Here is a 26,024-nt window from a genome sequence, read left to right on the forward strand (position 1 = left end):
TGACATGAAACATACATTTATTTAAAAGGACTGTACAGACAAATTAAACTCACACTGTTACTCCTATGAGGCACAGGAGTAAAATACTTAAAACACAGAAGCCAGTGAAAATACCAGATATTGCTAGAATACCTAAATACTAAAATGAAAATGTATGCTGGAGGAATTAGAAAACTGTAAAATAAAAGAATAAAGCACTTTTTATTTATTTAAAGTGCTAGTGAAGTCCCAATTTCTTGAATAGTATGCTATTTAAAGTAACACATCAATGTCTATTCTTTCAAATGTATATTATGTAAATTGAAGCCACTGTCAGGTTCAGTCAGGGTCCTTTTATAAAGCTAAGGTTGAATTCAGGAAGTGCAAGTATTTAAATTTGCCTTACATTTTCTCTGTAGTTAATGTGTCCTTGACACTAAAGTTTGGACAACTGATCCACCCCAGCTTGGGTATGAAAATTTCTGTAGCAAAGCATTCAGATGCAGTACAGTGTTTGCATCCTTTTACTTATGAGCTTAGGGTTGATGGTAGGGTGAAAGGCTTGGGATTTTGGTTTTTTTCTGTTTGGTTGCAGAACAACAGGACTATCCTTTGAGGCAAGTGATGAACAAAGACCCTGGAAACCATCTTTACCAAGAAAATCCAGTTCTTTTGTTGTTACATGGATACCCTTTTAAAAACAGAACCACAAAGACAGGGTTAAACCAGACTTCAGTAATATAAAAGTCTCCTAAGCTTTGAGGAGGGTCTCATTGTGGCTACTCAGACAATTTGACCCAAATAAGAATAAATATAAGTGAAGTGGAGAAGTATCCACAAAGACTTCAGATACAAACGAAGAAGCCATTGTTGCTCCATGAAGCAAAAATGCAGCAGACTTTTGTTAAGAGCTGTACTTCAGACAGCTTCCTCTTCTGTCTGAATACCAAGAAATCAATATTTCCTAATTATTCCTCCAGTCTCTTGAGAGAGTTGCCTGGGAGAAAAGAGCCTGGGGCTGTCACGAGAAAAGTTCTTCAGTTAAACTTCTGTGATTGTTCCGTGAGAGAAAAGAGAACTCCTTCCCTGTGAGAGACACTGCTTCCCTCCCTGCCCCCACCCCCATGGTCCCCTCATACATAACACATATTTTACCTCCTGAAATGGCTGGAATCACAGAATAGCTCAAGTATGAAGGGATCCATAAGGATCATCAGGTCCAACTGCCTAGCATTAAACTGTATGGCTGAGAGTGAAATCCAGGTGATGCTCAGACCCTGACAGGCTTGGTGCCTTGGCCACTTCCCTGGGTCACTGGGCCAGTCACCAACCACTCTGTCAGGGAAGAACCTTTTCCTGGTGTCCAGCCTGAACTTCCCTCAATGCAGCTTCATTCTATCTCCTCATATCCTGTTGCTGGCCATCAGAGGGGGATCAGCACCTCCTCCTCCCCTGGAGGAAGTTGTAGGCTGTGATGAGGGCACCCCTCAGCCCTCTTTCCTCCAAACTGAACAAGCCAAATGTCCTCAGCTGCTCCTCAGAGGTTTTGTCCTTGAGACCTTCTGCAGTTTTGGTCACACAGGTGACTCCAGAGCACTGTAACAGTCTGATGTCCTTCTTGCACTGAGGCACCCCAAGCTGCCCCCAGTGCTCAAGGCCCCCCCAGTGCAGTGCAGAGTGAGACAATCAGCTGGCAGAGTGAGACACTGCTGTGCTGGAGGTACCCCAGGTTGTGGTTGGTCCTTTTGGCAGCCAGGGCACCCTGCTGACTTATCTCCAGTTACTCACCCTCAGCAATGCATGCTATTCATGTGGCAGAATATCCTTTGTAAAGGATGTGAAAATTGGTAAATACTAGTACAATTGATGCAAACACAGTGTGTCAGATTCACTTTTTAAAAAAAAACAACAAACCCTAACCTTGTAAAACACAAGAGAACATGAGACTAGTTTAAAAAAGTAAAAGTACAAAACTGTGTACTAAATTAGTAAATGGTGCATCCTTAAGTATACTTCAGTTCAGGGATCTCCCAAGAAAGAAAGAACCTGGCAAAGTAACAGTAAAGTGAGAACAACTATGACTAACCCTACTTATTTCAGAACTGTAAGCAGAAGTCTCTACAAATCAATCCTCCTATTCACACTACTTCATTGCAGACCATTCACCCACTCCATTGTCACTACTTCTTAAATTTATGTACAACCACCATCAAAGTATGCTGCTCTCCTGTATGCACTTTGGGGAAGCCCACATACTGTCTTTTAACTCTGTGCAGTTTCCCTTCAACTCCATAGGAATTGCTCTGAACAGAGCACACAGCATGAGACCACCCTGACATTTGAAACAGTAAAATCCAGTATTTGTGCCACAAAACATGTATAACACACTATTGCCATTTGGAGCATGGAGACTGTCTTCCATTATTGCTGTCTCAGAGACCAAATCCCTGTAATTCAGCTAGCAGAATCTGCTTTTCACATAATTTCAGGGGTAGGTGGTTCACATTGTGTCTGCTGTTGACAGATGTTGATTTGACCATGTAACATTAAAATGGGGGAATATCTCCTGAACCCGGCTTAAGTTTCAGGATTTTTCAGTAAATCACTCATGTACTTAGTGGCAGACGTAGGAAATTAATGGTGACATATGTGATTTGGCCAGCAAAATTGCATCATGTAGATTTATTACAGTTGCCAACATTTGGTGAAGTTCTTGGAGCAGAGACTTGGTGCTTCCCTGTTCTTCCTGTCTAACAAGCCAAATTCCCAATATAACCACTCTAACATAATATAGAGAGAAACCTGGGCTAAAGAGAAGAGTGTGAACAAGCACTTCCTGTGTCCCAGAGTTAGTGAAAAGAATATTTAACACTTGAGATCAATTTAGGCAACAAAGGTGGTGACAAAACTGGGATTAGAGATGAGTAAATTTCAAATGCCAGTTCTGTAAGTGGATCATTGCCATCCTCCTCATAGCAAGAACTGTTGTTAAATTACATGAAACAAAGGGAAGACATACAGGGAGTGATCTACTCCAGATGCTGTAGTCAGGGTTCTTTTGGCACACAGGGAACAAGAAAACAAACTGGCCTGAAGTAAAGCTTATTTGAAAATGACCTATTAAAAGACAGAAAAATAGAAAGCTTTGGTTGAAGGAGGACAATGACACCAAAGCTTGTTGGTTCTGGTGAAACACATAATTTTTAGTTGACACTGTTCCTCATGCATGTTCCTGAACTTTCCTATGCTCCAGTGGAGGACACGTCTGCCAGATTTTGGCTGTAGAAACCAGGAACAGAAGACATGCAGAATGGCTGATGTGCAGTCTGTGCACACAGAGATCTGGGATGTATCATGCATGTTTCCTAGAGAACCACAGTGCATTGGTCAGCCTTAAAGCCTAGGAGGATCACTAACAGAGCTCACTTCAGCCTTGTTCTTAAGTCAGTCAGTCTTTAGACTGCTGAAAATAATAACCTGTTAAGATGTTAAAGCATGACAAATTACATCATTTTTAGAAATTCATACACAGCCAGCACCTTTCCAAGTTTTAAGTCAAGTTTGAGGGAATGGTACAATCAACTTCAGTAAATCAAAACCCATGTGTGTCCTTAATGCATTGATATTCTGTATAACAAATCTCGTTTTCCCTGAACATTTCCTGTTTAAAAACAGTTCCATTGGATACCCAAACCTACCCAGTCTTACGAGATTGGAGAACAAATTGTTCTTCAGTGAAACAAACAGACAGTCTGCTATTTCAGCACTTGAAATAGTCTCCTGTTATCAGGAGAAAAGAGAATAATCTTTTAGTAACATCTGTTTTTTAAAAAGAGAACATAAAAGCATTTGTGGCGATCACATTTGGTCAATAGAAATAGCCTGACATTTAGGATACTTGCACAAAGAATTCCAGTTTGTTCAGGAGTACAAAAGATGGAGCAATTGAAATGTTAAACTGTAGCACCAGTAATATTTACTTTCCTAAAACCAAATCCTAAAGACTGGAAGGAACTTAGAGCAGGATCATTGTGCTTACATTGCATTTAAATAGAAAACAACGAGACAGTCATACTTGAGTCTGCAATTCAGCAAAGTCTGGGCAAATTTGCCATTCTACTGGAAGAGTACTGGGACAGGAGCTTGTCACAATCTTCTGGATTTCATTCATCCTGTTTCCTCTTGGGCTTTTTGGGGTTCCGAGAGCGGCTCTTGGCTTTGCACAGGGGACAAATGGGCGCGTTCCGGTGGATTTGCTGGTGACACGACAAACACGCCTGAAATGCAATTGCAGCCTCTGGTTACAAACACCAAAGTGGCCTTGGTACACAGGTTATTGAGTTCCAGTACAGACAAAAACAAGGCTCCTTGCCTGCAAAGGTAGACTGCTGCTGCATTCTATACAACCAAGGTTATGTGGATTGTAATTTCAGGCTTACTGAAAATCAGAGCATCTCATCGAATTAAAACTGCATTTCTGCAGACATGTGGCTCACACGTGTATCAGTAACTTTAAATTCTATTTTGTGTTAAAGGTTACAGTGATGTTTTAAAGGTGTTTACCTGCCTAATAGCTCACTGAGTCAGAGAAGTTACAGCGATGGCCAACTGCAGTGTCACAGAATTGAAGGCAGGAGCAGGCGATTGGATGAATTCCACATATTTAACACAAGGTACAGAACTCTGCCCTTTTGCTCCAGACTAAGCCCTGTAATTTACGTCTGACTGAAGCCTATTACTTGTAGAATGGCTTTTCAATTGCCTAACTACAGATAGTAAGTATATTACTTTGGGGTGTACCTACATCAGTTAGCCTTCTTAGTGACTCTGGAACCTGGGTGGGAGGAATACCCCTGTGGAACTACTTAACTCTTCTCACTACATAAGGAGCTGAGTAAAACTGTCACTGAAGTGCCTCTGGTTATGTTACATTAATCTACATGTTATTCATGAAGATCCCAAGTGCAGAAGCAATCGCTTTTCCTGGTAATTTACACCATTGGTACTTTCCCCCATAAAATATGTGCACTGTTTTTAATATGACTCCATATGGCATTAAATAAGAGCCACTACTTTTTCTTTTGCCAAGTTTTTTTTCCCTTTCTTACATGCCTTGCTCCCGTGTGAAACACAAGAGGAATGGGAATTGCCTACATCTCTGCTGAGGGTGACTTTTAAATCCTAAAGGATTCTTATCCTTAACCCTTCATGACTGGTGCTACTACTTTAGTCTACTGCTTGCTCTTGTTTTGAAACCCTGCAAGGAAAATCGCCATCAGGACATGTAATTTTTCCTTTTCACAAACATTAATCACCTTCTAAACATAATGCATTCCAATGACAAAAGAGAAAAACCAGCACATTCCATCTCCTGACCTTCATTGGAGGTGGCTGCTGTCTGAAAGTTGCTGTCTGTCTGGTATCTTGCTTCCTGGCCACCTGCAGCTGTTGGGCAGCTGCTGCAGCTGCAGCCAGAGACTCTGGGATGGGAGGCTCCTGTGGTTCTGTCTGCCATTCTGCTTTCTGCTTTTCAAAGTAGCTAGACAAAAGGATGACAAACAAAAAAATGTAACCACCTTCTGCAGTATTTCATTAGCCTGTAAAAGATATTTGGTGTTAAAATACAGTGGATCACATTTCCCTATCATGTTCCTCCACTAGAGTCAAACTGCCAAATTGCCTACACATTGACTAGTTCATAAATAGAATATGTGGAGTTTCTTCTGCATTTCTACACTTCAGCCAGATTCCAGACTGGATGTAAATCTAGTAAGATGAAAAATAGACAACGTGTGTAGAAGAAAAATAGGCAACAGCTTCAGATGCACCTCTGTCAAACAGTTTTTCTATTTTATTCTGTTAAAATTAATAACTTTTGTACACAGCATATTAATAAACAGATCAATACATTCTTTGTAGTGTCAAGGTGTTTGGATTGTAAAACAACATTTCTATAGAAATACAAGGGAAATCTTGAAAACTGTGTGCGTATGTAAATAAATATATAGTATATATATTAATTGTATATAGTAATTGTACTATAGTAATTGTACTAATACTGTATAGTATTGTAAAAGTATATATATTAATTGTGCTGGGCAATAAGAGCAATACTTGCATATTAAAACATCCCTTGCATTTAAAACTGGTCTGTTAAACAAAGGATACTCTTCTTTGAATAGTAGCTAATTCTGCCACTCTGCTCTGCCTAGGTTATATGTAAAAATGAGACTGTGATTTATTACCCAAATCCATTCCACATCTCAGGGAAACTTGTTGACAGTCACAAGTATTTGGCTAAAAGCCACTGCCATGTGCAGGCAACAAAAAGTAAAACTCTGACTAGGAGCAGCACAACCCAACTGAAGAATACCTGGTTTGTATCCCTCTCATGTATTGCCTCCTACTATTGCTTGCTAAAGAAGTAATTTTCAAGAAAAAAAAAATATATAGAAAAAGCAACATATAGTATGAAACCTAGAAGGCCAACAACCACCCTTAAATGTTTGCATGTGGTATGTAGGGTTTGCAGTTTGGAATAACCTAAATTTAACTTGAAACAAATTCAGACTGAATGTTATCAAACACATGTCCTCCACATCCCTTTTTTGTTAACTTCTGTTTTTCATGCCTACCTCTTGGGTTGTTTTTTTCCACCTACCAACAAAATTAAAACGAGAAAATGACCAGTAGAACTGAAAGAAAGCATAAAGCCAGATAATGTTTGCTTTGGAGACTTACTCGAGGGACAGTTTCTCTTCCTCCTCACACAGGTCTGGCAGCCTCTGCAGACCCAGAGTCATCCTCAGGGCATCCACGTGCTCCTTGAGGGGCTTGTACTCCTCGTGGAGCCGGCGAGTGGATTCCAAGAGCTTGTTCAGATCGTTCTCAGACTGCTTGATAGTGTTCTCCATCTGAAACAGCAGGTTGGGCACGCTTTTAAAGAACTGTTCCTCTCTGACTGAGCAACAGATTGTGCCAGAAAGAGGAGATTTTTCTCACTCAAGTTGGAAGAGATTTGAGACAATGCAATAGTAAAGCAAAGACTTAAGGTATTGGGAGGATGAAAAATGGGTAAAGGAAAAGCAACAGAGAGTGATATATGAGATGCATTTTCATTTTTAAAAAGTGCACTCAACCTATAGGACCTTCTGAACAACAGAAAAAGCAGAGAGACAGGCTACAAATAAAGTTGGCAAGTGAGGAGCTATGGAAGACTCTCAAGAGACACTAAAAAAGAGCTTAAAGTAACATAAACTAATCTTCTGTGTTTCTAAGATACCTGAACACTGACTGGCAGAAGTTAACAAACAAGCTAAGGAAAGGTTTTTGCTTCCCTTACTGCAGCAAGTGGGAAAAGCAGCAGAGAAAAAGACAATCTGACTGCACAAAGAGAGGAGGATGAAAGAGGGGTTGAGGTTATGCAGCTGGACGGGGAGCAGACATTTGAAATCATAAATAAATGTAGTCTGCAAATCCAGTACATAGCTTGTACTTTTTTCACCTGTTGGAGCTTTTTTCTTCCAGTGCAACATCGATATCTTGAGAGCTAAAACCCCCATGTAAGTGCCCTAACATGACATAAAATATGTATTTAAAAATATATTCCCTATTCAGTCCCTCTAATTGGCTAATCTTCCCTGTTTATAAATTGTTTTGTCTCTTTTTTGTATTAATTCCCTTCAGGCTGGTGCTTCTTGATGTTTGGTGATTCCACTCTGGGATGAAGGTCAGCTCTTACTATGAATTTAACAAACACTATGTATTTTCTCAAAATCTCCTTGTCCCACCCAGCTGCCAAAGTTTCTGTTTCTGGATGCTAAATGAGAAAGGACTAACAGGAAGAACTGTTTTCTGTGGGACAGCTGGAGTGGTATCACTGTGGCTACTGGTAAAGTCATAGCCACAACAGCCTTGGTTATCTTATCTATCCTCTCAGTGCAACAGCTTATTATGCCAGCATTATAAAATATCCTGCCCTACAAAGAGAAAAAGCAGTTATCCTGAGGTATATTTACTTTGTGCTCTCTGTAGGATCCCAGGATGGTGTTGTAAAGTGCACATTATTGAACCAGTGATGCTTCACTCGTGTGCACAATTCCACAAGCTGTGGGATGATTCACATGCAGCTGTGTCTGAGTCAGTGTCTGAGCTGGGCTGGCACTCACCACGTTAATGTCAGCGTGGATCAGTCTCAGCTCCTCCACGTGAGCCATCTTCTCCTGCAGCAGCAGGTCCATTTCTTGTTTATATTCCTTCAGGTGCCTCTCCTCAGACTCCAGGGCTTCAAATTCTGCTTTCAGTCTTGCCTTTATTTTTTCCATCTGCAAAGTCTTATTCCTGAATCCCAGTGACAATTAAAAATAGAGAGACATCAGTAAGTCATTGACACATTTTTGTGAGGTGTCAGTTTATATGGGATTAGACAGATGAAAGAATAGCAGCAATAGACAAGAATGAGACTAAATGAGTCTGAGAGAAGGTGAGGTACAAGGAGAATACTGAATTCCAATGCTAGCTCTTTTGCTGAGCTCTTCAGTGGTAAGAGAATCCTTGTACTGAATTATGAAATTAATAGAATGTTGTCAGGTTTTGACAGAGCATGGCAGAAAGCAGGGTCAGTCACTTGGACAATTAATTATGACTACATATTCCAAGTGCCATAGCTAGTAATGTGACCTGGCTTCCTCCCTCTCTCATTTCAGGAGTTTATAAAGCTGCAAGAGATAAAAACAGTACCATAAAAAACTTCTACATACAATATGTATTCAGAAGCAGGTGGTCTGGCAGGGATAATATGAACAAAGGAAATTTAAAACAGAACAATTACAAAATTTCTGTTTCCTCTCTTGTATTTATGACATGTGTCTGCATCTCTCATCAGTAAATTCACTCTTATTCTCTTGTATCTCCTCCCAGTCAGAACACTGAGTCTTTAGGTATTTACCTAATTTTATGAGTGGGTTATTTCTGGGGAAGTATTTAAATAAGCATGCATATAAATAAGCATGTGCATATATGCTTGGATTGTGGGCATCCAGTGGGTTTACTGAAAGAAGTATTCCCGTGACTACAAATGATATTTATTTATCTATAGATACAGATATGGATATAGAGATCAGAGTCCAGATTCAAAATCAGATTCCCACATCCCTTCAAAACCCAGCTAAGCTGTATCATAATACATAATAGAGATCAAATATAAAAATGGGCAAGTTCTTTGATTTTGTTCATGAAGACTTCTTTCCCCTCTATCCATAGAATTCATGAAATGCAGATTAAAATAAAGTCTGCTAAACCTACCAAAGGTGAATCTGTAAACATAAGGAGATCTCATGTTTATCTTGAAGGAAATTCTTCACAGAATTCAAGCTTCGAATGAGTAAACAGGTTTATTTCATCAGATTTTGTTAAAGGTGACTCAAAATAGACATCAATGTTGCAAGTAGGACTGGCTTTTTGACACTGATTTTTTAAAATTTAAAATACACTCAAGTAACTTGTTTGATACTTCATTGTACACTAAAGCTAAACATCACCTTTGCTCTACCTTATACCACAAAATAATAGCAAAAATCCATCAAGTGCAGTTAATTCACCACCTTTGAATATGTGATCAGAAAACTGAATGCACTGTAAATTTCCAAATACAGGATACTACTCTCACTGAAAAATTAAGTGTTACAGTAATTGGACCACACACTGTAGTAAGCCATAGTTAGATCTGTTTTCTAAAACAGAGCCTGTATACCAGTTGAGTACAAAATCATCGTTCTTACACTGTCACATCTCCTTCTACAAATAGTTGGGGGTATTAGACAGACAAATACTTTTGCTTGATCTTTGTTCACCTCTGTAGTATTGTGTGAAGAAGGCTGAGGCCCATACTCTGCTGCCAAATTCACTTGTTCCATGGATAAAGTGTGCTCCTTCGAGATGCTGTAACCAGCCACGAGTGCCTGTGATCACCTGGCAGCTGGGATTCCTCTCTGCCAGCCCTCTCTCCTCTCTCCCTGCCAGCCCTCTCTGGCTGTCACGTCCCAAACACTTCTCATGGCTCTGGGGTTTCACAGTCAGCATGCCTTCCACCTCCCAGCTGCATTCAAAACCATTCTCTCTAAGGTTTTTGGCTCCAACTAAACAGAGAGCTCAGGCCTAATGCTGGAAATCGGTGCCCTAAAGCAAGGAGTGGAAACGCCCTGCCTAAAGTTATGAAAAAGGTTTCTGATGAAGGAACCTGTAAATAAACCTGTTTACTCATTCGAAGGAACGTGCTGTACCCTGCCCGGCTTTCAATGAACCCCTCTCCCACAGCATCCTGCAGCTCAGCCTACAAAGGATGCTGTAACAAATTCCCGGTGTTCTGCACGGCATGAGCCGCAGCCCTCGGGCCTTGTGGCAGGAGGGCACGGATGAAAAAGCCCCGGTGTGTCCGGTGTGTCCCCATCCCCGGTGTGCCCGGCGTGTCCCCATCCCCGGTGTGTGTCCCCATCCCCGGTGTGTGTCCCCATCCCCAGTGTGTCTCCCCATCCCCGGTGTGCCCGGTGTGTCCCCATCCCCGGTGTGTGTCCCCATCGCCGGTGTGTGTCCCCATCCCCGGTGTGTGTCCCCATCCCCGGTGTGTCCCCATCCCCGGTGTGCCCAGTGTTTCCCCATCCCCGGTGTGTGTCCCCATCCCCGGTGTGTCCCCATCCCCGGGCGGCGGCCGCAGGACCAGGCAGGGACATCTCCGCTCCCTCGGTCGCTCCCTCGGTCGCTCCCCGCCTTTGGCCGAAGGGGACGGAGGGCAGGGACCGAGAAGGAGCCAAAGCTCAGCCGCTCCCCTCTCATCCCGCACGGATCCACCGCTCCCCGGAGGGCCCTGCCCTACCGCCGCCCTCCGCGGGGGACGGACGGACGGACAGACGGATAAATGAATGGACAGATGGCTGTCCTGCACCACGGTGCCTGTAGCGCTGCCCAGCCCTGTCCTGCCCGAGGCACGTCCACCCTTGGATTTGGGTGTCAGACTCTGCTGTCCTTGCCATCCCCGCTTCCTTCTCAGCCCGACAAGGCTCCTGCCCGGGAGTGAGTGGGGCAAAATAACAGATTCAGAGGCTCATGAATATGAAATGCTAATTCAAACGACTTAAAAACAAACAAACAAACAACAGTGAAACCCTCCAGAGCCGCGGCCCGACACCACTCCCCCGCAGCCGCTCGGTCCTTCCCCCCGCGCACTCCGCCTTCTCTCCGTGCCATCACTCGGGGCTGCGCTCTGCAAATGCACGACCATTACCGCCCTGCACTACGCATTCCAGCCGCGATTCCCAGCAGCAGATGCTCCCTCCCTGCTTAGAAAAATGTATTTTGAGCTCTCGTCGTGAAGGCAGCGGTAGTTTTCTTTCCCTCAGTAGCACAATAGCTACTTTCGGATCGATGCAACTCGTCCGCTCCCCCGAGGAAAAAGCTGCTTCACGGAACCGATGGGGCACAAAGCAAACATACCTGATCTCCTTGATGCTCTCGAGTTTGCACATTATTTCTTGCTCATCTGCCATGCTTTTTACTCCCGGCTTACACCTCCCGTGAAACGTGCAAAATGCCCGAGGGAAAAAAAAAAACCGAAACCAAACCAAAACAAAAAAACCATACAATAGACACAATGTAGTCACCCCCTGCTCGCATATGGGCTCTGAGCCTGTGCGGCAGACTCTAGCGGGAGCTGTGGGACTTCGAGTCCGGGCTCCTATTGCTGCCCAGGCAGAGAAGCTGCAAAACGACTACAACACCCACAAGGCAGAGCAAAGCTCGCCTGCCCTTCTTCCTGCAACTACATTTTAAATCAATTTGTCACACCTCATTATGCTAGAGGTTGTTAGGAGTGCAAAAAGAGCAGGGGGCTTCCTTCTGAGATCTGTGCAATGTTTAGTATTTCGTTAAAATATGCACTAAAAGACTGTTGATGGGTTCGTGATTTTGATTAAAAGCTTTGACAAAAAGGGATGCTGTAGGCATTGACTACTACAATACTGTTTTCTCCTGGATGCTCTGAGTTTTCTACTGAATGTTCTAATTGCTCACCAAATCCAACCTTTGCAAGTTTCTGGAACTGATAATGAATAAGCAGCATTTGTGAATAGAAGAGGTTATGTGGATGTCACTACAGGACACGAAATAACACAACACGCACACACTGCTGTTCTCAAGGTAAAAAGGGGGAAGTTTATTTTCTGACTCCAATATTTATAGATTTCCAAAAGTGACAGTGGATTGGAGGGTGAAAGTGCCACCTCTCCAATGACACTGGACAAACCAAGAGTCCATCAAATTTCTCCTCCTCCATAAAAGAATGCAAAACAATAAGTTATTTACAGAAAATGTGTGAGAAAGTTTGTTACAAGAATGTAAACATCAGAAGGCTTAGAAAATCTTAAAAAAATCAGGGCGACGTGAATAGATGTTTTATTTGCTTTCTTCATAACTTAAGGGCTTTTCCCTATATTGTTGTGTTCTTCAAATAAAGAAAAAGGTAGATGAAAGAAAACAGTGACAGGACCAGCATCCTCTTCATCACGCTACAGATTTCGTAAAGATATTAGAACATATAAGGTCTTATCCTCATGTAATCTGAGTCAATTGCCAACTCTCACTGCCATAAAAATTGAAGGTTGTAGGATTGAGCCCTAAGTGAGCTGTGTGCTCAAAGGGGGAGAGGCTTCTTTGATGCATGATTTAAATAGATGAACTAATTGGTTTGAGGGGGTAGAAGACAAGTTAGCTACAGTCAGCCAGTGAATCTTGTTGCTAAGACAGTGAGGGAGGGAGAGCAGGCAGGGTGAGGACAAGAGGGAGAGAAGGAAAATGCCCTCAAACAGGAGTGATGAGAATCCCAGCCTATTTTTGCACTGCTTATCCTATTTTTTGATTCCTGTTTTTACAGGCTAATCTAAAAGGTTGAGGGCTGAAAATGAAAATGCAAGTTCAACTTGTTCCTTTACTCTGCTTTGAATGACACTAAGAAAACCACTTCACAAACTGTTGTAAATCAGTTGGAAGTTCTTAGGAAGTAAACCCACCCACAAGCCTTAGCAGTTATTTTTCCTCTCCATGTTTTAAAAAAGGAGAGAAAATATTACATCTTCACATTTCAAAGCACTTCAAAACAGTCAAAAAGTTTGACACTTGCAGTCCCAGCACATACAAATTGGTAGCATTCAATTTGTGCTTCATGGCTTTGTTCAGGTGTTTCAATGTCTGTGTTTCAGTTTTTCTCTTAGACAAAGTGGGTCTGACAGTTTTTTATATGATCTGAAATCACTGCACTGGTATGTATTATTTATTCTGGTGCTATTTACAAACTTTGATAAATTTTGGGATGCAAATAATGATCAGTTTTTCCCGGCATGTGGACTGGATTTTTTAAAGAAAGCTAAGGTACTTAGGACTAAACTGACACTGAAAAAAATATTTCAGCTGATCCTGGAAAATTCAACCTTCTTGTTGTTGTTTGATCCTTTTTAAACCAAGAGCCAACAGGCAAATAGATTTCAAAACAAGTTGCAGGATTATGCAGAATGAAACCAAGGTTAAAATACTCCCCTACTTCATTGAGCACAGACTGAATTTTTGTGCAAATATCAGCTACTTCCATTTAACAGCCTAATGTCAGTCCATACACTTTAGCATTATGTCAACAAATCTAGTTCAGAACAATTCCAACTGGAAATGTTTTTTTCCTCCCTAGATAATTATCCCAGCTACAGCAATTAATTCTAAAAGTCTGGATGTAGTGATGCAATGTAGGGCCCTTATAACTGAACTATTAAATATTAATATTCTAACTGCATTTTTTTTAAAGTGCAACATGTGTTATGAAATAAATAGCATTTAAAGAAATATTAGATATTAAAGACTGGTGGAGAAGAGCCCCCAGTAAAACACACAACAGAACTGAACTTGGGTTAATATCCTGCTGGATTAGGTACAAGTCACCACCATAAGCAGAATGTGCAGCAATATTGTCAAACCTAAATATCAGAAAACGGATGAGTCAACGTGGTGCATCCCAAGTAATGAAATTTGCTTTGAATTACTGAGTTTCTGAACTGGAAATAGATTCTTTCTGTATCCCATTGGGGTTTTGAGCTTTCAAAACATACTCTTCACATTTTACAGATTTTTTTCTCTGAGTGGTCACCCCAATTTCATATGTTAAGGGAAAGCTGGTATTGGTTTCAGAATGCTTTGGGAAGCTGGAGGTACAGCAACACTGAAACTGACAGAAGCAACTACATGATAACCCTGAGATCTTTAAAGCATCTGGTCCTTAAATATCAATGTTTTACACAAAGCCTAAAGTATTTGCAAATTTTATTAATCCTGTGCCGGAGCATCCTACCTAGGTAAAGGTTTAAGTGCCAGCACATGTTAATCTTGGCCCATCCCAAAGGTGTGCCTAAATATACCCGCGTTTGGTCATGTCCTTTATTTCATCCTCCAAGCCCGTGACTGCAAACCTGGGAGAACACGATATTGCAATAAACAGCCCGGCACCCCTCTGCCCTCCCGAGCCTCCTCCTGCTCTTTCAGCAGGGGATGGGATGGCGGAGGGACAGCGTCAAGGGACACATCTCCCTTCTCCCGTTCCCTTCCGGAGCCCGACCCTACAGCCACCCCGTGGCTCGGCCCCGCGATCGCTGCTCCCCAGCGGGCAGCCGCTGCTGCCGGTGCCCGTCACCGTACCCGTCCCCATTCCCGTTCCCGTCCTCGTCCCCGATCCCGTTCCCGTCCCCGTTCTCCATCCCTGTTCCCCGATCCCGTCCCCGGTTCCCGTTCCCCTGTCCTCGTCCCCATTCCCGTTCCCATTCTCATCCCCGTCCCCGTTCCCCGATCCCATTCCCGTTCCCCGTTCCCGTTCCCCATGACCGTCCCTGTCGCCGTTCCCGTCCCCTGTTCCCGTTCCCGATCCTGTCCTCGTTCTCCGTTCCCCTTCCCCGTGCCCGTCCCTGTCCCTTCTCCCGTCCCCATTCCCGATTCCTGTTCCCCGTTCCCCGTTCCTGTCCCTGTTCCCCGATCCCGTTCCCTATTCCCGTTCCCGTTCCCGCCTGCAGCGCCCCCTGCCGTCAGGAGGAGAAGGAGGAGGAGGAGGAGGAGGGGAGGCCGGCGCGCGCCGCCGCGCGCGAGGCTGCGCGTGCGCTGGCGTCGGGAGCGCGCGGGGCGCCGCGCGGAGCCGCGCGCCTGCGGCAGCGGGGGCGCGCGCGTTGCCGGGCGACGGCGGCCGGGCGGCGGCGGCGCGGGCCCGGTGCGGCGCGGGCGGCGATGAGGCGGCGGCAGCGGCCCCCGCGCTCCCGTCGGCGCTGAACTCCGCGCCCGCACTTCCCCCATCCCTCCCCATCCCGTCCCGTCCTGGCTCTGCTCCTCCACGCCCCCTCATCTCCCCTCGCTCCGGCCAGCCCTTCCCCCTCCATGCGGCGGGAGCGGCCGGAGTGGGGCCCGTGCCGCGGCCGCGCCGAGCCCCGCCGTCCTTCACCTCTTCGCCGCCAGATCCCGCAGGGAGCCGCGGACGGTGTCCATAGCGACAGCAGCGGGTGAGGCCCCGGGCGGGCGCGGGGGTGCCGAGGGCGGCTCGGAGCGGGGGAGCGGCGGAGCCCGGCGGAGCGCTCCCCTCCCCCGGGGTCCGCGCGGCGGGGGGAGCGGGGCTGCGGGGCGCCCCCTGCCGCTCGTCGGGCGCGGCCCGGGCCCGGCGGCAGCCGCGGCGCGGCCTTGGGCCGCCGTCCGTCCGCGCTCCGCTACCGGGGGGGGACAGCGCGGGCAGCGCCGCCGCCCGGGGCTGCTCCCGGGGCTGCTCGGGGCTGTTCCCGCCGCTGCCCGGGGTGCCCCTGCCGCCCGTCGCGCACCGGAGCGGCGGCCGCCTGCTGTGGCGCGTCCCTCCGCGCTGCGGGGCCGCTGCCCTTGGTCGCTGCCGCCTGGCCCGCAGCAGCCGCACGCTGGGCGAGGGACGCGAGGCCTTGGCGGGGACCCATGGCAGCATCCTCGCCCAGGCTGCGGCAGCGCGCTCAGAGGCCCCGGCTGCTGTGGCAGGGCAGGTGGAGCGGCCTGGGCACCGGGGCACGGAGCCGGGAAATTCCCCGTCATTTAGTCATTGCAAGCTCCAAGGAGAGATTGCAAAGGCTGCGTTAGCACTCTGTTTGAGAAGGTGTTCGGTGTCTGAACAAAAGAACAATGCAGGAAACTTGCATTAAGGAAGAAAGGTGGTGAAATAAGGAAATTACTTTTGTAGAGGATACCTGATGATTGCAACTTGTATCCTTCCATTTTGCTTTATAATGCAACTGTGAATAAGGAATGCTCACTCATGCAGTAGGCTTGAGGTTTGAGATACTTTTTTAATCAGTTCATTTGAAAATGTTATTTTTTTCATAGCTGTCTGCTTTTCTAATTGTCATTAAATCATTTGGATATTATATTTCACAGGAGGTGTTTACATCACAGGCTAGCAAAACAGTAAAATTGAAGCAAAAGCTATATTGTGTCTTCTGATAGATGTGAATCTAAATTATTTGAGTTTATTGAGATATGTCTGATATTGTTTTACTTTTTTTGTTTTAGTCTTGCAGTGTGTTGCAGTGATTAGCATGTGTTGCCATAAATGGGAAGTAAGAATAGGAGGCATATTAAAATGCTGGTCATTTAGGAACTTCCATTATGCAGATCATTAGTTCTGAGTGCTTGGGAATATGCAGCATTTCAGGTCCATCTGATCTCTTGTGCTTGGTATGTTTGTTTATTGAAATAGAAGAGCCTGTCAAGTAGTCTTTTTTCCATAGGAAGGATCCTTTGTTGATAAGATGTATCTTCTGCTTGCCAAATGTTGTAACTGAACTATGGTATGTATGACTGGAAGGTATATTTCACAAATTTGGCTAGTGCCACTGATAAAATTATTTTTGCCTCTTAATGGAAAAATGGGTTAGTGGAAATTTCAAGGTCATCTTCAAATATAGAGTAATTTAGATTCCTTTGGAATATGTCATTTCTTCTCCAATGTCACATGTTTTCGGTATATCAGTCCTGTCAGTGTTGACATTTTCTGGATCTGTTTGCCTTCTAAAATAATCTAATGTTTAGCGAGTTTTAATAGAAGCAATCCATAAAGCTTCCTAAGTCAATTTTATTTGAATGATTGCAATAAAAGTTATTTTAAAAAAAGAAAACCTAACTGCTAAATCTAAACCTAACCCAAACTCACTATTTGGAAGGAATGACAAGAAAAAGGGTTAAGATGGATGAAGGGATACCCATTTTATGCTGATGAACTGGTAAGAAAGTAAATTCTTACTGTCAACAGCTGTAAATTAGGTAAGTTCTGGCTTTCTGTTCTTTGATCTTTCTGGAAGCCTTTTCCAATTTAAATTATTCCATTGTAGACATCTGCTGGTTTTGACTTTCCTAGCCGCTGTACAGTTTGCAACTGAAATGTTATTTTCTTGAACACTTATAATTCTACTATAAATCTGTGAATAGTAGAAGTACAACAAATTGCTTCTATCACTTGCACTTTTTTACTGTTTGAATCAAGAGCAGAAGCACTGGGGCTTTTTGGGAATAAGGAAGGCAGCATCTAATTTCAGGTATGAAAGTAGGGCTTGGAAAGATGAAGAAAAGCAATTTATAAATTTGGAAGAAGTTCCCAGGTGTTGCCACATTTGAAATTAGTTTGATATATTGATTTGTCCATCTTATAATGTGGAAAAAAGAAATTAAAAAACCCAAATGGCTGTAATGCTACACATACCTGAGAATGCTGTCCTTGTTTGCATCATGGAATCTGCTAGGCATAAAGGGCTTTGGAGAGCCATGTTTTCATGGCTGGATAACTATATACTTTTAAATATATCAACTTTTTTTGTGTGTAATTTTATTGTAAAAGGCTAATTTTTATACATTGTAAATGAAAAGCTTGTTTGAGCCATAATAGTGGTATTTTTAAAATGCTTTGCCATCTGTTAATGTGGGGTGTTTTTAGTTTCCTGTGAACTGTCCCTTTTTGTTGATAAGCTGTATTTTATATGATGTGTTCATGGTATCACAGATATTTCATCTGGAAATAAGAATACCATGACCACCTTTACAGATCCAGGCTGTCTGATGCCATAATATGCAGAATTGCCTTAGATATATTTCAGAGTTAGGAAACACATTTGCAAGTGCAGAGCTGAGCAGTATAACATCTCCTGAGATGTAGTTTCATTTCTTCTGAAGTGACCAATTTATTCATGGTCATAATAAGAAAAAAATCTTCATTAGCTGGCAATTTTGATTCAAATATATATGTTCTATATTTAAATGAGTACTTCAGCTAAGTATCTTTGACTTGTAAAGGTACCTATTGTAATTTTCTTTCATGGGTTATTTTTGACATGGCTTGCTAGAAAGCAGATTGATTCACCATGTCAAAATAAAACCTAGGCTTTACATCATTTGTTGTAGGCCTCTTCTAGAATTTTGTTAGGAAATCATTGTAGAGTAGAACTAAAGCGTTTTACAAATCCCAGCATAGGCCAAGGTGCTTGTTTGTTACACAGTCAGAATATAAGAGCCCCTTTCTGCATTTGTTCCATCTGGAGAGAGACCCTCATCAAGATTAATATCTGTTCTCATTAGCTGACACAGCTTTTAGTTTTAATTGAATGCTGTAACGGGGCAGAGTATGAACATTAGGTTAAATCCAAAGGTTTAGACTCTTATGTTTAGTGAGGTTATCCACAAGAAGTATGCACTCCTTTATTGAGCCCACAGACACATCAGCCAAATCATATAAAGTTAAAACTAAGTCTGACAATTTCAACCTAAAACCACTTGCAATTGCCCCCCCGAGGCAATGCTTTTTCTTTTTTTGTAAGATCAAATACTAGTTTCCACCTCTTTGCCAAGTCTCTACCTTTTCTGATTTCTAGGTCTAAATACATTGATTTAAAATACAAACAAAAGCTCCACCCCCTAAAACAAAATAATCCATCACACCAGAAAACCTTCCTCCCTCAGGTCTTGTCCATGGGTAGATCTCCTTTTAGAAAGGGAGTGATGAAGTTGCTGGAGCATAGGGATTGCCATTTTCATTTTCAAAGCAGAGTGGTAGGCTTTTTGTCTTGTCTTCTTGATGATGGCTTTGCAGCTTCTTCACCTTGGAAATGAGTAGTGTTGCCATCATATGAATAAAGGAATCTTAGCAAAAAAGAATTAGTTTGTGTTGGACTTCTTTCAGGAGATCACTTAGTCCAACACCATCCTTATTGCAGACTTAATTAGCCATGTACTGACTTTGTTTTTGCAAAAGCAAGGTAACTGGAGTGAAAATATAAAGCCACAAGATGCCTCCCCTTGCTGCTTTCCATAAAGGTACTGTTTGATACTCACTGTGTGAGGTGTCTCTCTCTGCTTCAGACTTTTTTTTTGGTAGTTTCTGAAGTGATTTTTTCAGTTTATCAGAAAGCTTCTATCCTAACAGGTGAGTCCATCCTGCCTCCTGGATGGCATAGCATGTGAGGATCCATCCAGTATATTGAGGTCTTTAGAAACAACACTCTTTGTTTTTCAGGTTTCTCAGAGACTGCTTTTGAATGAGAATTTTGTTTAAAGGAATATTTGGTTTAGTCTGCCAGAGTAGTATTCTAAATATTTGATTACAAATTGAATTGGTGTAAGTTAAGATAAGATGCATCACATCCTTGATGTGTCTTTGACTTAGCTGCAATCACAACTTTTTTTTTTCCCTTCACAGAGCAATAATGAGTCATTTATATCTGCAGAGTAGGTAGTACCAAATGGCCTCCTATCAGAATGTGGATTAGGAGAGCTAGTGTATTCCTTTGGTCATAGATCCAAATAAATCATCTCAGTTTAAAGGAACTGCCCACAAATAAGCTTTAGGAGTTACATGTCTGCTCTCATTTTATGTCATGTTGTCAGCTGAAGTGTAAATATTGCCTTAGTAGGGACAACAGACCTTTTGAGTGGCAATAATGCTAGCTGTAGCTCCTTAAGATTATTAGAAAGGGGAAAATTGGTACGAAAAAGATACTATATATAATTGTTGGAACACTGTTTTTAAGTGTGTGTTTATTGTATAATTATTTCCTTTTTTTTTTTCTGTCTTAGGAAATAATGATTAAATACCTAATGCAACAGAAATACTCCATTTTCTTCCCTTCAGAAGGCCTGTACTTTTTATTTGTCTTGTGCTCAGCACTACCTGTTCTTTCTAGGTTGGGTTAACTCCAAACAGGAATCATGTAATTTAAGAAAGAACTAAAATGCTGTTTCCTCTGTTTAGAATTCCAGCTATGTCTATCCTGGACTTTTGAATTCATACTTATGAGTATGACAAAATCAATGAAGTTTGAAGCAAGGTGCTTAAATGTTATACTACTTTTGCATTTCTCTTCAGTTCACACTTGATTTGTAGTTCACAGAATTATAGAATATCCTGAGTTGGAAGGGAGCTACAAGGATCATCACAGTCCAGCTCCTGGCCCTTCACCCAAGAATCCACCGTGTGCCTGAAGCATTGTTCAAGGCTCCTTGAGCCATGGCTTGGCACCATCCCCACTGCACTGGGAGCCTGTTCCAGTGCCCAGCCACCCTCAGGGGAAGAACTTCTTCCTAAAATCCAACCTGAACTTCCCCTGTTGACTCCTTCACAAGGAATTTCAGGTTCTCTATGTGATATGCTAGACCCAGCTTGCTTTTATGTATATTCCAATACATGTATCAGTGATCACTGAAAGTATTTCCTGAAGTAAATTGGAAGTGCCTCAAACATTGATGTATTGCTGTAGTTTTTTAGAATAATTTTTCAGTTTAACAAAACTTCACAATATGATAAGAGTGCAGTAAAAATGGATACTTTCCTACCAAGTTCTCTATTCTATGGTGTTGTTTCTGTCTTGTGGTTTGAGTTAAATTGTGTAGTCATGAAAACAAAATGACTTCTTGGCAAGTTTAGATTTAGTAAAAGCTGTAGATTTGGGCCAAAGGATTAATCACATATTTGCTCAGCAAGGAAAACATTGCTTTATTTAATGTTCCAAATCTACTGTGACCCTAGTATTTAATATATTTTATTTTGGGTTTTCAGAAATAGCCATGATTTCTCCAACTTAGAGTTAATCAAAATGCTTGTTCTCATTTCCCTGGTGTCTGTTGGTAGGTTTATGTTTTTCTGTTCCTGGCATTTTCCAAAAGTTCTCTAGGTTAATTTCTGAACCCTTTATAAAAGGTGCCACAAATGTTTAGTCATACTCTCGTCAATCTTGCAGGACAAACACCTAGTGTTTGTGATGTACAAATCTACAGTTTGAGCAGAACTAGAAAAGTAAAATGAAGTTCTGAGCACCTTCTATGAGGTTTTTTTCTGATGCAGCCAAGTGCTCTGCTTTTCTATTTAGTTTCTTGCTTGTTATTGGGAGTTTGAGCAACAACATAGTAACTCAGTACAATTTCTTATAATCTGAATGAGGAAGTTTTCATCAAGGTCAGCCAAAAAAAAAAAATCTAAATTTGAAACGTATGGCAACTCAGTTGCAAATATGGAATGTTCTTCTTAAGGTTTTTGGGTTGGATTTTTTAAAGTCGTGATCACTAGAAATGTAGTATTTAATATAATTTTCCAGAAATAAAAAGACCATTTAAAGGCAGAGTTGTGCATATTACTTTTTACAGTCAGGGGAGTAAGGACTGGCTCTTGAATCTAATTCAGCTGTCTTGTCATTGCTGAAGGATACTGTCACTCCCTGATTCCTGATCAGTAATCCAGCTAGACACCAATAACTTGCATTCAGCAGTGTTGAAAAGGAAAGTGAGAAACTTAGGTCCTTAGGGTGGCACTTGCACAATTACTTTTTTGCATGACAATGCTTATATGTTTTTGTCTCTCATGATGGTTCTTTCTTGCCTTTGTCTTGCAGGATTTGCCTTGTTCCCCTTTGCACAACTGCAATTATTTTTTTGAGGTGCACTGTAAACTTGATCTGTGTTTAAGAAACAAACAAATTCCTCCCTCAAAAAATTCCCACCCAATCCCTTTTCCAACTGAGCCCATCAACTTCTTCATGCTCTCGGGAGAGTCAGGAAGGAGTAGGTTCTAGTTAATTAGGTGTTTTGGTGAAGAGTCCATGGCATGATTTCATGGATCTAGTTTTTCATATCCACTCAATGATATTCTCATGGTGTTTGAAAATGTTTGATCTGCTAACTCAGGGGCTTACTTTATTCTTTTATTGATTTACTTTCATTGGCAGTACTCTGCATTTCCATTGTTCTCAAACAGCATTCATAACTTTCTTAAACTGAGCCAGCTGTGGTAAAAGGATTTCAGGAATAGTGGGCTGGAGCTTGGTGAGGAAGGAGAACTACCAAACTTTTAAGTGTTTGCAGCATTTGGGAAGCAATAGCTCTATTTCACTTTTCTGAACTGATCCATGGAATTTATCGAGTGATACACTGACAGAATTAGAATTTACATGTATATGTATATATGGGTTTATCTATCTATCTGTATTTATTTGTGTGTCCCTAGGGTGGGTTTTTCCATCATTGTTCAGTGTATACAAGAACTACAATATAGGTTGTAGATCAGAAAGCTAAAGCCTAGTGGTATTTCTGAAGTAATTTCCAGTTCTATATATTCTGGTGTATGAATTCCTGAAATTCAGCCCCCTCTGCACAACTGAACTTTTCCTACTATTACAAGTGTTCCATCAGCATTTGTCAAAGAAGAACAACCCCTTCAGGGTTGGGTGGTGGTAACAATTACATTTATCTTAACTGGTGAGTCAACACTGAAAACCTTCCTTTGTCCTTTGCCTCTGTAATAGAAGAGTGCTAAGTCACATTCCTTATTGTTCTCCAAAGATGGTTAAGGGAGGGGGAGAGACAGATGGAGAAACAGAAATGGCAAATTTGTTTTTCTTTTAAAATACTTTATCTGAATTGACTCAGAAAATAGGAAGCTTCTAAATAAAATTTATTACTAATCATAGCTAGCAGGCTATTTTTCAGTTGGTGTTTCAATATTAATTTTAAGGGCAAGGTGTTCACTGCTGGTGTAAATAGATAATACTTTAAATTTAATGTATATTAGTGTTTTATTTCAGAGGAGCCGTAATAAGTAGAAAAAGTAAAATATTTTTCTTGACATTGTACTGAGTTTCACTTGATAATAGACTATACAGTATTAGGCCTTTGATTTGTGTAAATTTAGGGTTTCTCTGTTCATCAAAATGACAGTGTTGAGACTTCCCAGGAATGTGTTGAGACTGACATTGCATAGTAAGATAAGAAAAAAAATGCATTAAACTGAATCAAAATGCTGTCATTTATATGGCTCTAATTATCAAGGGACTGAAAAGCCTGATCTGCCATTTTAACACTTCTGTTAAAAATGCTGCTTGACTTAGCACATATTCTGTGAATGCTATTATACATGTCTCTAAATGTTTAAGTGAGCTGTGGATCTGGTTTCAGATCTTTCTTTAGACCATATCTAATTTATTAGATTAAAAAGTACAAGAACTTTTTGAACATGTATTCATTTTAAGCATCTTAAAATTAAAGTATTCCTTTGGCAAATAGAAACTGATAAATCACCCAGCGTTTTTCTGATTCATATTTTAAAGGTTGGAAGAAAGGTTCTCATTTCATAGGCATTAACAGTGTCTTGGCTCAGTTTCCATTCTAAGGTATTTGTTAACACAGGACTCTGCTTACTTATAGCCTGGTTTGAAGGAGCCTGAAAAACAACTTCTTTTTCTTTGGACAGGAAAAGGAAAGTAACCAAGGTAGGGTAGGACAACTTGGTTCTTTCTATAGTGACATGCAGTGGATGGTAATGAAATGCAGTGAATTTATAGTATTTGAGCTCTTGATGATTGAGCCTGCTCAGTATTCAGAGCAATTATATGTTTTATTGTAATCAGTTTACATAGGTGTTTCCCTTTCGAGTGCTTCTCACACAGACCGGGCGCTCTCTGCCCGCCGCACGGCCCGGGGACAGACGCGCAGTGCGGCCACCCCCGCCCGGGGGCCGTGGCTCTGCTCGCAGCGGCCCTCGGGTCTCTAAAACAAAACTCGTTATTGTTGAAACTGCGATGGAGTCACTCCTGCCTGTAAAGGTGACTTTAGTTTCCTTGAGGGACTCAGCTCTGCCTTTTCCCCCGGCTCGGTGCGGCCCAGGGTGCGGCTCCCGTCCGCAGATTTCACACCCCCGGTTCCCGGGGCGGCGGCCGAGCCGGGCCGTGGCTGCCCCGCAGCGGAGCAGGGAAGCGGCAATAGCGGCAGCCCCGGTCCCGGGCCGCTTGCCGGGACCGCTCCCCCGCCCCATCTCGTGGGCATTACCGGGGCAATGGCAGGAGCCACCTGGGCTCTGTCAGAGCTGCTCTTCTCCTCCGTCCGTCACGGGGCCGTCACTTTACCCGGGAGTCCGGGTAAAGGCAGTGCCATAAGGGACCAGAAGAAGCTGTTCAGTCCTTTGTTTTTCCTGAACTTCTGTTGGTCCTGCTGAAATGAGCAGGCTTTGAATAGAGTATTTCTAGCACCAGCTCGAAATAGTCATTGTCATTTGAATAGTAATTGTTGAATAATTTGCAAGTGTTCATTTATATTACAGTACTTTATTACTGTGCAGATATTTTCTTTCTGTTTTAATACCATCAAAGTTGAAGACATGCTTTCAGTTTGGGCCCTTATGAACAAAATAGACATGATTTTGTCTTACTCTTTTTTCTGAATCACATTATCAGTTCTACTAGTTGCTCGTGACTGTGCTGAAAGAGGTGTTTGGGAAGGAAACTTGGTTGGTTGCTTAGCAGCAAGCATCATGAGGATTAAAATTTTAAAGCTGCAGTGTCTGTATTTCTGTAATAGCTTTAAATGAGATATTTGTAGTAGCTTGCTTTCCTTTAAGTGTGTGTTCATGTTTGGCTGTCTTTGGGGGCGAATGTAACTGTGCTGTCAGGGTGACACCCATCACCCTGAGCCTGGGGCTGCCTGGGCCATCTCACAGACAGAGGGAGTGTGGTACACAGTGGGGATGCAAGGAAGAACTGTTCTGTGATTGCACATGGCTTGGACAGTCTGGGGAGGCATCAAAGGCATTGTGAGGGTCAGGGAGAGAATGGAGGTTTCAAGATGATAAGTTTAACAGAAGCCAAATTCTTGTGACATTGTGCTTAGAGAGATGACAATTGGGAAAGAAGAATGAAGCTCTTTAAACTTGGATGGACAGAATCATGCTGTTCTTTGTCCAGTGCCAAAGCAGTACAGTCTCAATAATTTGAAAAAAATTAGTCTTGCTACATGTATTGTACAGCATTCCTTCATTGCAATATTTTGTAAGCTGTGGGTGCAGTGTGCTGATAACCTTGTATTTTAACCTTCTTTTATGGTAATTTTTTATATACTTTTTTTATGTTGGAAAGGTACAAGGTTATGTATGAGACCTATTTAAAATCCATTCCAGGTCAAGCTATTAATACATCTAAGCTGGCAAGTACTTGGGTTGTAAATATACTGCTATTAGTGCTATGTGAGAGAATAATCACTTGGAATTAAAATAGAGAATACTGTAAAAATAATACCTAAGTATTTAGAGGGATACTATTTGAATAAATAACATGAAAGAACAGAAGTTTTTTAAGTCTAACTTAAAACTAACTAGTCAAGATTGGAATTTCCATTCAAACGCAATTGTGTTTTTATTTCATATGGCATAAAGGAGTTAAACTACCACAGAATTCTTTAAGTTGGAAGAAATCCTCCAGGATCATGAAAAAGTATGGTTATTCTTTATTAAAAAATGATGTTGATTGACTCAAAACTTGACCTTTTAGGGGTTTTTTTTTTAGGTACAAGTGATTAGCATTTTTCTAAGGAAATTAGGCTTTTGAGCAGCTGTCGCTGTGTGTGTGTACATTTCTGTTTGCATAAATTGGAGTGCAGTCTGGTAGAATGTTACTGTTTTGCCTCTTTATGATTATTATATATTACTATATAGAGGTTTTGCAGGT

The 26,024-nt window shown here is 42.1% G+C and overlaps 2 protein-coding genes across 4 annotated transcripts in view; one reads left to right on the plus strand and one right to left on the minus strand.

The window, feature by feature from the left end:
* On the minus strand, positions 1–15,634 carry ZC4H2 (zinc finger C4H2-type containing). 3 transcript variants are annotated; one of them, XM_077186002.1, is made up of 5 exons: positions 15,491–15,634; positions 8,148–8,319; positions 6,721–6,893; positions 5,356–5,518; positions 1–4,256 (listed from the first exon to the last, which is right to left on the minus strand). In XM_077186002.1, the coding sequence occupies exons 1-5, from the start codon at positions 15,532–15,534 to the stop codon at positions 4,143–4,145; spliced, it is 666 nt and encodes a 221-aa protein (XP_077042117.1). In that variant the 5' UTR covers positions 15,535–15,634; the 3' UTR covers positions 1–4,142. The 3 variants fall into 3 exon arrangements, with proteins under 3 accessions (XP_077042117.1, XP_054497657.1, XP_077042118.1); XM_054641682.2 differs by lacking the exon at positions 15,491–15,634 and adding an exon at positions 11,467–11,709; XM_077186003.1 differs by lacking the exons at positions 5,356–5,518; positions 15,491–15,634 and adding an exon at positions 11,467–11,725.
* Positions 15,205–26,024, plus strand: part of ZC3H12B (zinc finger CCCH-type containing 12B) — a 21,590-nt gene continuing 10,770 nt past the window's right edge. The window contains exon 1 of the mRNA XM_054641505.2: positions 15,205–15,548. The gene's annotated coding sequence lies outside the window, so the exon portion shown is untranslated. The remainder of the gene's footprint in view (positions 15,549–26,024) is intronic.

The sequence above is a fragment of the Agelaius phoeniceus genome, chromosome 14 (genome assembly GCF_051311805.1).
Source record: "Agelaius phoeniceus isolate bAgePho1 chromosome 14, bAgePho1.hap1, whole genome shotgun sequence".
Classification (NCBI taxonomy): Eukaryota; Metazoa; Chordata; class Aves; order Passeriformes; family Icteridae; genus Agelaius; species Agelaius phoeniceus.

What these genes read in the sequence shown, in the direction of transcription:
- ZC4H2 (XM_054641682.2), bottom strand. Translation starts at nt 11,519, where the DNA reads ATGGCAGATGAGCAAGAAATAATGTGCAAACTCGAGAGCATCAAGGAG. An exon ending in GAGAGCATCAAGGAGATCAG is followed by an intron (nt 8,320 to 11,466) that starts GTATGTTTGCTT and finishes ACTGGGATTCAG; the next exon opens with GAATAAGACTTTGCAGATGG. An exon ending in TCCACGCTGACATTAACGTG is followed by an intron (nt 6,894 to 8,147) that starts GTGAGTGCCAGC and finishes CTGCTGTTTCAG; the next exon opens with ATGGAGAACACTATCAAGCA.